Consider the following 10,987-nt stretch of genomic DNA (forward strand, 5'->3'; position numbering starts at 1 on the left):
GTTAAGTCATTTCCATCATTAAAAGAGCTGAAATCAAAGACAATATTCTTTTTTTTTTTTCTCTTATTACCCCTATATATAATGAATGTGTGGTATGTGGATGCTGTGTTAATGTCCAAGCATAGAATATAGTTATTCATCAAGTTGAGAGCTTTTCTTCAATAACAAGCATGTGATGGTTATTTGGTGAAACTTGAACCAACCAACCAATACAACCATAATACACATTTAATGATTACACACAATATATTATTTATAAATAAGATTAAAACAACTAAACTAAAAAATAGATATGATCATTGAACAGGGATTCATCATCGATCGGACCCCAGGAAGAATAGTTGATGTAAACTACATCAGCTAATGGGGATCCAAATAAATCAAATCAAATCATAAACTACAAAACCGAAATCGAAACGTGAAATACCAATAGATGATACTTCTGTTCTGTCTAAAAAAAAGTTTGAATGGACTCATTAGGTGAAAGTATTTTTTTCTTTTTTTCTTTTTTAACCTCCTCCCATTCATTCTGGAAATTCACGTATACTTTCTTGGTTGCAGCACCGAGTATCTGTGGTTGCACCTTTTTTATACACAGTTGCACCTACAGTCTATGGTTGCACCATATATCCATGGTTGCACTCATCATAGCTTAGTGGTTGCCATGGTGATTTCGTAGTCCTTCCGCTTGCCCGTGTGGTCGCGCACGATTATTGCAAGAAAAATATTTGCATATTTGCAAAAGAAAATAGTCTAATTCGTTGCTGCCACGGTACAGTAAAATACCGAATAACCCGGTGGAAAATAATAAAATGATTCTCTCGCTCAGATTTCAGACAGGCACAGGATAGACAGCCATAGTTTGGGGTCCTGGCGCCGCCGAGGTCAGGAGGGTGTTTGTTGCGGTGTCTCCTCCATATCGTCCTACACCTGTCTCTGCCGCTTTTTCTGCGTCTTTTATAACCTCATTAGTTGACAGCACCATCACCACCACCAACTCTAATCCTAGTAAGTAACTAACCATATAATCAGTCGTATTGTTCATGTTGTGTTAGGTTGTAATGTCAGCAAGATGGCTCTCAACGCGTCCCGTTTGCTTGCTAGAAAACGCCCCCCACCACAGTGTCCAAACTCCTTCATAATACACCGACTGTCACTGTGAAGATAATATTTCTTTTCATGGGCGAGGATTCATTCTTATTTGAACAGTAATTATTACAAAAAAGCAAACTACAACTACACGAAACGCTTCTGATTTAAGTTAAATTTCGATATCAATGCGCACAAGCGACTTTATCTAACATTTAGTCTTACAAATGACTTTAATATACATGCCGATCAAAAGATGAATAGTGGAGACTGTAAGCAGACAGGTGAAGTATTTCAGTCTCCAGTGTACAGTAACCTTGACTGTGAGGAGTCGTGACTACAGAAGCACAGTAATGGAGACCGTAGTGCAGGTGTCAAGCAATACCAATGTTTTACACTTAAAGGGCTTCAATATGCATATTTCTCACCTGTGATAAACAACCACAATTTCAATTCACAAGAGCATTTATGGACATTTGTAATCATATATACTAATTTATTTATTTGTGACAGGCATAATGGCAGTTCCTCCAGCATATGCAGACCTTGGAAAATCAGCAAAGGACATCTTCAATAAGGGATACGGTAACTGGAAGCAACATAAAAGGCACTTTTCTAAGAGCACATTTGTTGAATGAAAGAGGACATGAAGGCTGTTTGTAAATGCATTACCAAGCTGTCACTGTCCCCTGCAGGTTTTGGACTGGTTAAGCTTGATGTGAAGACAAAGTCTACAAGTGGAGTGGTGAGTTAAACTGCTACTACAAATACACAGGAGTTTGCTGTAGGTATTATAAGCTAATTTCCAGTTACATAGGGTAAGTATTTAATAAGTAAGTGCTGTTGAATAGAAGACTATGTATGAGGTTATTTAGTGAGAAAAGGAGAGGAAAATACAACATGGCATACAACAACAACCTGCACTGTTTTCAGGTAATGTCTGCTTGTATTCACTTTAGGAATTCAAAACGTCCGGCTCATCCAACATAGACACCAGCAAGGTCACTGGAGCCCTGGAAACCAAGTACAAATGGTCTGAATATGGGCTGACATTCACAGAGAAATGGACCACAGAAAACACACTTGGAACAGAAGTCTGTGTTGAGGATCAGGTAAATTGAAAACCCTGATGTTACTCATGATGTTATCTCATCCGGGAAATGTCTTTCTAAAGTAGGTGTAACCATTGGAATGACTTTCTTTTTTAGATCACCAAAGGGCTGAAACTTAATTTTGAGACTACATTTTCACCAAACTCGGGGTAAGTGACAGTTTAATTGAAAAAATCATGAAGTAAATCCCTGCTGAACCACCCATCGAACACTTCTTCATTTTTCATTCACAGAAAGAAGAGTGGCAAAGTCAAGACAGCTTATAAAAGGGAATACCTAAATGCTGGAGTTGATGTAGATCTAGATTTTGCTGGTCCCACTATCCATGGAGCAGGAGTGGCTGGCTATGAGGGCTGGCTGGCTGGCTACCAGATGACCTTTGACACGGCCAAATCCAAGATGACCCACAGCAACTTTGCAGTTGGCTACAAGACTGGGGACTTCCAGCTGCACACTAATGTGTATGTTTTAGGATCAACAAATATTTGAAGCAGACAGGATGAGCACGGAAACACGAATAGCTTTGCAACCATGTGGTATTTTGTTAGGTCAAACTTTTTGAAGGATTCTAACATGCAAGCCTATTCTGTCCTTTTTTCGCAGAAATGATGGTGCAGAGTTTGGTGGATCCATTTACCAGAAGGTCAATGACAAACTGGAGACTGCTGTGAATCTTGCCTGGACAGCAGGCAGCAACGGCACTCGATTTGGAATCGCTGCCAAATACCAGTTAGACTGCAGTGCCTCCATATCGGTAAGTTCCTAAGAAGTTACATTTACCTTTCTGTTCCTGCAGGACATCTGAAAATGTGGTCGAATTTTGGTGTTAAATTGGGTCATGGGCTCAGGAATGGTGATTATCAACTATAATTATGTGTTTTTATGGAGCTTTGGATCCAGATGTGCTCATTCAGTGCTTTCTAGTTAACAAACGTAATGCCTTTCTTCAGGCTAAGGTGAACAATTCCAGCTTGGTAGGAATTGGATACACCCAGACTCTGCGGCCTGGTAAGACCCATATCTACTTTAATATAGAATTAAAAACACTATTAAACATCATAGACCTTGATTTCACTTGCTATATTGTGTACCATTTATACGTCAGGTATGAAACTCATCCTCTCCGCACTGGTGGATGGGAAGAATATCAATGCTGGTGGTCACAAACTGGGCCTGGGCCTGGAGTTGGAGGCATGAGGATCTTCTCTGCCATTTCATCAGAAGAAAAGGAATATCAGCTGAATCTGACCCGAGTGTTACTGTCTGGTCAGCAACAGACATTATAAAGAGATGAAGCCAAAAAAACAACAACACAAGCCGAGTTCTCAAGCACTGTTAAGATGGAAAGCTTTCCAGTAGCCTCCCTTCATCATCGTTAGAATAAATAACCATGTTTCAGTCACAACTACTTTTTAATAAGTTACTCCCTCTGCCAATTTATTCTCCATAAAGAAAACCCTCTTCTGGGTGTTGAAAGTTGGCTTCCTTAGTTTGACAATCCAGGAATGATTTAAAAAAATACCAGAACCTTGTTACATTACTGAAGTGTGATACTATAGAATGTAAATCTGAGCCGTTATTTTGCACAGTAGAGTACCTACTTTTAATTAAGCTCCTTCTCCTTCGTTTTGTTTGCACATTTTATTTATTTTTGGTAGTGATGTTCTGCCTATTGGCAAGGTTATGCTTATCAAGACTGGCTGCTCTTCACTTATCTTCTTAGAGAAGCTTAATTGTGCTGTGTGGTGCGTTTTAGACCTCCACTTCCTTAAATAGCTGCTATTAAGTTGCAAGAAAATGCTAAATGGATTTTTTCCCCCTCAGTGTGACATGAGTGAGAGACTATCTGAGTGTATCATCCATTTTCTTCCCATTTCCCAGGACTGTGACACTAATCTGGAAACAGTTTGTGTGTTTGTGTGCGTCTACCTTTGCAATAAAGTCCTGAAATTAACCATGATCCTGTCCTGTAATTTGAATACAGTACATAGTTAGGCAGTGTGAAGAATGGTTTGACCCTTGTTTGGTTAAATAATGACACACTCAAAAAGAAACTGCATCTACAGTTTGTTTCTACAGTTTTTTTAATCAAATCACTCCCTTTCATTCAAACACTGGTTTGTTTTGTAATAAAACTGACATTAAAATTAGTTGAAAATACAGTGTTTGAAGATATTTGCATTGACATGAGCTCAGCCATGTGTGTTTCAACTACTGACACATTTCAGTACACTACAGTGCCCTAACCCACATCTTCCAGTGTTAGTTTGCAAAACTAATCATTGCACTCAAAAGGCACCTGTCCTAAAGTTTGGTAGCAAGTGTGAGCCCATCTCCCACTGTGAGCATGCTCAGGCTGACCCGAATATCTTTGTGCAGCTTCTTGTTTAGCTTGTCGATGGCTACAGTGTCTGCATCATCAGGAGATGGATTCAGCACCTTCCCACCCCACAGCACCTGCAGAGACAATGTGTTGCATAGGATTAGCTGTTATCATACTGCTAGAAGTCACACTAGTCTTTGGTAAAAAATAAATTAAAAAAGGCCTTACGTTGTCAATAGCAATGACGCCTCCTTTTCTCAACAGCTGCAGAGACTTTTCATAGTAGCTGTCATAGTTCACTTTATCTGCATCGATGAAGACAAAGTCGAATGTTCCAGCCTGGCCAGCAGCAAGGAGATCATCTGAAAGAAACAAGAGGAAAGAAAGGGGACATTTATACTAAAGGTGACATCATGTGTAATAGCTGTTACAAAACATCTGTCTGCTGCTAGTAAAAAGAATCCCCACTGCTAGATGAGAAATATTTAGAGAGACCCTCTCAGATTTTGAATGCAAATGTAGTAAAATAGTTTCACTCTAAATGATCCATCATTTTAACTCATTACCAAAGAAACTATAAAAAAAAGCAGTATTTCTCCATGAATTTTATGTTGTAGCTAAATGTGACACTGCATCGGTTTTATAGCTGATGCGGCTCCATAAATTTTAGGGAAGTGATGTCTTTTTTCTGAACATATGAATTGGATTTTTATATCTCCACGCTAACAAAAGTGATTTGAAATATTTTTGGTCCCCACAGGAAAAATATGTCAGTGTACAGCTTGAGAGCAGCTTTATGAATCCTTCACAAAACGGTTCAACAGTAAGCAAATGCAAAGGTTTTTCTGTGATGTTTGGATGATATGGATGCTGTTTTTTTGTGATATCTGGGTAATATGCATTTCAACACTATGGATAAACAGACAATGTGATTATAATTTGTGCAAATGTGAAATGTGTTAAATAGATAGATAATCTTTTATTACGGACTCAGGTCCATTATGGGGAGACAATACAAAAACACATACAATACAATAAATAGCCTACATGTAGGCCTATATAATGTACACAGAGACTATTATGTAATTTCATGACTGATACAAAATGTAAGGTTTTAGCAAGGATCTTGAAATCATGCTTAATCAATGCTTAAATAAATTAAATTAAATAAAACAGGTTATAATGTAAAATCGTTAGGGCTAATTAGTCCTCTTCACCACGATTTATAACACCTGACGTCCCCATACGTCGTTACGCACACTCCGGCTTTTAGCGTAAAAAATGGGTTAGATTTACGGGGTGGTGGTGTAGGGGAGTTTGACTCTCCACATTATACATTGGACCTGCCTAGCAGAGATATATAAAAACAAACAAAAAAACGAACGTTTGAAGGCCGAAACCTAAATATCTCCGTCTCCTTCCTGTAGTTGTAAATATTACAATATATCTCTCATGTCCATGCCCTGAAGAGTCTTTTATTTCCCTTGTATTTCCGGGAACCCCTAAAGTGGACCATACCACTTCTTGGTCAACGCCAGAGCGATTCCCGCATTCAACCTGTTGTCGGCCACCGAGCGTCGTGAAGAAGTTTGTAAATGTAAGTAACCTAACATTAGCTAATTGTTTGTTCCCTTGAATACTGTACTGTATTTTATCTCCAGAGTTTCTGAATTAGATTGTGACACGTATGAATGTGAATGAATACTATTAGCTAGTTTCTAACTTTTACCTCAAGTGGCTGTTAGCGCGCCCTGCCATTTTCAGTGCTAGCTTGAATTTTTGCAAACATTTTTGTGCTTATTCACCCTCAGTGAGACAGTGAAGGATTGCTTGTTGTCGAGGTGCGTATTGTTGATAGTATGGTGTATTTATTCCACTTATACAGACATTTCTACAGAGTAGCTCTGCTGGTTTTCACTGAGGAATTCATGTTTTACCCTGTTTGCCAGCTAACACCTAAAATGAATGTGTTCTTAGGACAGTCATTTAGTAAATTTTTTTTTTCCAACCATTGAACTATCCTTATATATTATGCTACTTCCAACCAATTACATTTTCATTCTACATTACATTGTTTACCCAAGCAAGGTCTGTCCTGAAGGAAAAGTTGACCCCCTCTGATTGTACCTGTATCATTACACTCCAGCCAAAATATCAAAATAATAGTACTTACTGTAAGCTATTTCTTAATTCACCTTTGCATTTTTACAGATAGGATCAAAGGATGGAGGGACAAGCAGCAACTGGATTTTTTTTGGAGGAAAATCGGAATTCAGGTATTGATACAAACCTTTGACACTGTAGTATGTTACATGTTGGTCAATATCATGGTATTATTTAGTAGCAGACAGTAATTTATCTGAATGGGCTCAGCTGCTTAAATTACTGACTGCATGTCCTTGCTGGCACATCTTGTGCCTGTCCATTTTACAGTACATAGTTGCTATTAGTTTGTCATCAACAGTAATCGCATAGTGACTTGAGATAAAATTAACATGTTAATAACATTTATTATTATTTTTTATGTTGACAAATACAGATCCGAGCTGTAGAAATTTGAACTTTATGTCGTCAAAAACCTGTTTTTAACTACTGATATAGTGACCTCTGGTGGTCTTTAGGTTGTTTCTACATGAAATGGAGACTGATTTTAAAGGCCTATAAATGTTAAACCTCTAGCTATGCCAGTGACAGTGCATTAACGACCCAAGAGAGATTGGAACAGTTGCGGTGTTAAAATACCTTTAATCGCACTGAGATGAGTATTATTTCTGGAAAAAAAGACACAACCCGCCTGGGAGGCTTTAACTTCCAAATCACAAAATTGTACACCTGTCAAATTAAGAACAGTGAGCTATGAACAGAACAGAGATGCATTACCCTACCGAGAGTTTTCACCGCAGGCTGTAGGCGTAGATCAATTTTTTGCTCGACTCCAGCCTGTCAGAAAAAAATGGAAAAAACATAATTTTGAGTAAAAGAGTGCAGTGTCTGTCTTTTTGTGCACTTTCTCTGCTCATACTCGTATATTGACTTATTAACATGTAGTTAAAATCTGATATTGTGACTTCCTTGACACAATAGTTGTTGGTAATTGTTTTGTGGTGTGCTGTAACCTTCGGTGGACTGGTATAATAGTTGTTTTTGTTAATATCACGCAAAAGAATCCACATGCAGATGCACAAACTTGTGTCAAACAGAACTCCGGCAGCATGTCTATTACCTGTGGAGCATGAAAATCCTCTGCAGTGATCAGTGCTTTGCAATATGGGAATAATACAGCAGTATTATACAGTATGTCATGTATCAAAACCCACAATATTAACACTGCTTTGACAGTGAATCATTAATGTGAATTGTACCTCTTTCCAGAAAGGTTTTCCAATGCTGGTGTACTCTTCACTGATGTCACATGCCACGACTACTCCATCGTGGGGCAAAGACAGTGCGATGTTCAGTGTGTTGTAACCTGTATATACCCCTGCAAATGAAAAGGCAACAAAATCAACATGAAGGATGACAATAGAAAGGACAGAATGGACACTTTTACTGTTGGCTTCTGATCTAGGGATAGAGAAACGTGGCTTTCCTTAGAAACCAGTTTCTTGCCCACACATACGGGTTTCTAATCAGCTTTTTACATCTGTACATGATCCCGATGTAGACTAAACTACTGCATTATAGATGGTGGTGAAGTGATGTTACCTCTATGTAAGAAAATGCATTTGACATTTTAAAATTAAAAATGCCGTAAAAAGTATACAGTATATTACAAAGTATAAAACTGACAAAAACAGACAAAATGTAGAGGCATCATGACTGGTATGGTAGTGTATCGGTGAATCAAACCTAACTGTAAAAAAAGATGTAAGGTGACAAGAGTAGATTAAAAAGCCTTTCTAAAACTGAAACAGATATCCAATACCTGAACACTGGACCAATCTACTCATAAAATGTGCATTGTAAGGAACAACCTGCAGTATTTTGCATCACTGATTCATGTACGTAGTAAAACATTTAAGATATGATAAATTAAGACTGAGTAAAGATTTGTGGAACCAGGATCTATGTGCATGCTGGATGTGATGTTAAATCTTCCATCCTTACCGATCTCTAACGCTTTCTTGGTGTTTATTAGTTTGGCCAGATTTGCCATGAACTGTGACTGCTCACAGGCGACCATCATGATGTTCCAGGAGTCTTCCATTGTCCTCTGTAAGCAACATATGGAAACCAGTTGCATTACTTTAAACAAATTACACTATGAAACATGATTATGTGTTAGGGCAGCATTATTCCGGATATCCTTACCAGCCTGAGTTTTGTCAGAACCGGATGCTCCCTCATGGAATGATTGAGGACGTACTGCATCAGTGGGTTGTCTTTTCCCCCGCCATGGCTTTTGGAGATGCTCATTGTGGAAGATTTCCTTCTCCCTGAGGATGAAGATGAACAATGAAGTAAATTATATGGGCCTTAAGAGCATTATGATGTCTTGAGACCTACCATCCAGTTTATACATCTCTCAAGGAACTGAAGTCTGGCTGCTGTACTTAATGCAATTTGGGGATTAGATAAGATCAAACTTTAATGACTTCAGTGAGTAAATGCAATCATTGCAGCAGAAGTAATGTATATAGACAAAGAAACTATTGTTATTTTGAGAGATTGGGATTGAATCAATCTGGACTGACACTTGACACACAAGTGTCCCTATTTTAGTGGTTTGCATGTGCACTATATGATTGCAGCATTCACTGAGTAGTAGCACTAGTGTTTATACCCACTATGGGACTTTGCAGTTGATATTTACATTTTGTTTTAAGCCTTCATAGTTTTGTAATTACTGTTATGAGGGTAAATAAAATCTGGAAGGGGACTTTGAACCGAACAATTCTGTTTATCTAAACCTGCGTCAAACATCTCCGATGAGTTCTTTTTTCTACTGATAAAACACAGGATTTCACTCCATACTGGTGTGTTATGTAATCTAAGCTCATAATGGTTCTTTGTTGACTCAACTGCAGGTCACTCCCTGTATTGATTTGTTACCATAAACCTTTGTTTATAATCCTTATAGCATAGTTATAAAGATGGGCTCAAAAAGTGGTATATTACTGTATCATAGTTCAAATGAGGAGAAATATTGGCCAGTTGCAATTATTAAAATGTATGCTAGATTTTGTAGAAAACTCAAAACATGAAACAAAAATATTCAAAGGTTACTGAATTCACTTTCCCCCCATGATCCAGACCACATGAACTCACAGTCTAAAACCTACTACTTAACGGGCTGGATTTTCACTTCAAAGCAGTTTTTAAAAATGAAATCCTGTCATAGGACCAGATCATAGACCAGGTCATAAGACTGTATTAAAACAAATCTACCGCTCTTATAGAGTAAAAAGAAAACACCCAACTGATCCCTTACTGCCCTCTGCTGATGCAATTCACCCAACACACTCTGTTGGTGACAGGTGAATGAACTAGTTGCTATGAATAAAAAAAAAAGCTTGTAAACGACGCCTTCTCACCTAAGTAATAGCCGGTGACAAACACGGCTCCCAGCGTGATAGATCCAGCCAGTGCCTCTTTGGAAACACAGCGAACAGCCATGACTTTGATTCCAAATGTGACCCCACACACGATTACAGTGATTCAAGCTGAAGCACTTCCTTGTTGGCAGAGGACTAAACCGTAATACCACAAGTAAAGGCGACGCTCCGAAACCAGGGCGATATCACCAACCTGCGGAGACTCTGTGATGCGTTCACGTCGGTACAGTGCGAGTTTAAGAGTCTGGATGCAACTATCATGTGACTGCCAGTGTGTCGAGCACCACGACTTCGAGGAAAATATAAAACAAGCAGTGCAACTACTATACTATGACCACACATGCCGAAAAGGGTGATGAAATAAACAGTTGATGAACCCGAGGACCCCGACAGATTCATCCAAAAATACGTTGCACAGCAAAGACCCGATTCAAGAAATGAAGCCCACTTAACACCTGTAAACAGCTGCACGACAAAACCCACTCACCTCAGAGTTGCGTGTTGCGAGGATCGTCTTTTGGGCTTGGGAGAGCGATTGAGTGAATTCCGACTTCAGTCAAGCCTAAAAATTCGGTTAGTCATGTGCAAAACGAGAGTCATATGATCAGCGGCAGCCCTCATGATAGGGCTATAAAACGGACGCCCACTGTTAAGACTCATAGCTGCGTGCAAAGGCATGTCACTTTTCATTGGAAGATGTCAGGAAATGTTACTGCACAATGCATTGTCTTTTTTCCAGCTGAGCAAAGCGATTACTGTATTGTTGGCTGCCAAAAGTAAAGGATGGAGCTGAGTTTAGTTGCTGAGAATTTTGTGTGTAATCTACAAATTTACAAGAAGGAAGACATGAGGGCATTTCAACAACTCCAGCATTTAATGTATAATGCCTGAAAATGTGATAAACATAT

General features: G+C 38.7%; 2 protein-coding genes across 3 annotated transcripts; one reads left to right on the plus strand and one right to left on the minus strand.

Annotated features, from left to right (window-relative positions):
• Positions 1–875: 875 nt before the first annotated feature.
• Positions 876–4,150, plus strand: LOC311002940 (non-selective voltage-gated ion channel VDAC2-like). The gene is made up of 9 exons (XM_083994550.1): positions 876–1,008; positions 1,603–1,674; positions 1,785–1,834; positions 2,049–2,201; positions 2,298–2,350; positions 2,435–2,662; positions 2,805–2,955; positions 3,152–3,209; positions 3,307–4,150. The coding sequence occupies exons 2-9, from the start codon at positions 1,608–1,610 to the stop codon at positions 3,396–3,398; spliced, it is 852 nt and encodes a 283-aa protein (XP_083850676.1). The 5' UTR covers positions 876–1,008; positions 1,603–1,607; the 3' UTR covers positions 3,399–4,150.
• Positions 4,151–4,262: 112 nt separating this feature from the next.
• LOC311003258 (catechol O-methyltransferase domain-containing protein 1-like) lies at positions 4,263–10,718 on the minus strand. Of its 2 annotated transcripts, none has more exons than XM_083994970.1 (7): positions 10,567–10,718; positions 8,836–8,960; positions 8,632–8,737; positions 7,887–8,005; positions 7,410–7,464; positions 4,753–4,886; positions 4,263–4,658 (listed from the first exon to the last, which is right to left on the minus strand). In XM_083994970.1, the coding sequence occupies exons 2-7, from the start codon at positions 8,938–8,940 to the stop codon at positions 4,506–4,508; spliced, it is 672 nt and encodes a 223-aa protein (XP_083851096.1). In that variant the 5' UTR covers positions 8,941–8,960; positions 10,567–10,718; the 3' UTR covers positions 4,263–4,505. The 2 variants fall into 2 exon arrangements, with proteins under 2 accessions (XP_083851096.1, XP_083851095.1); XM_083994969.1 differs by lacking the exon at positions 10,567–10,718 and adding an exon at positions 10,059–10,312.
• Positions 10,719–10,987: the final 269 nt, after the last annotated feature.

Source organism: Trachurus trachurus (assembly GCF_905171665.1).
Source record: "Trachurus trachurus genome assembly, chromosome: 19".
In the NCBI taxonomy this organism is placed as follows: domain Eukaryota; kingdom Metazoa; phylum Chordata; class Actinopteri; order Carangiformes; family Carangidae; genus Trachurus; species Trachurus trachurus.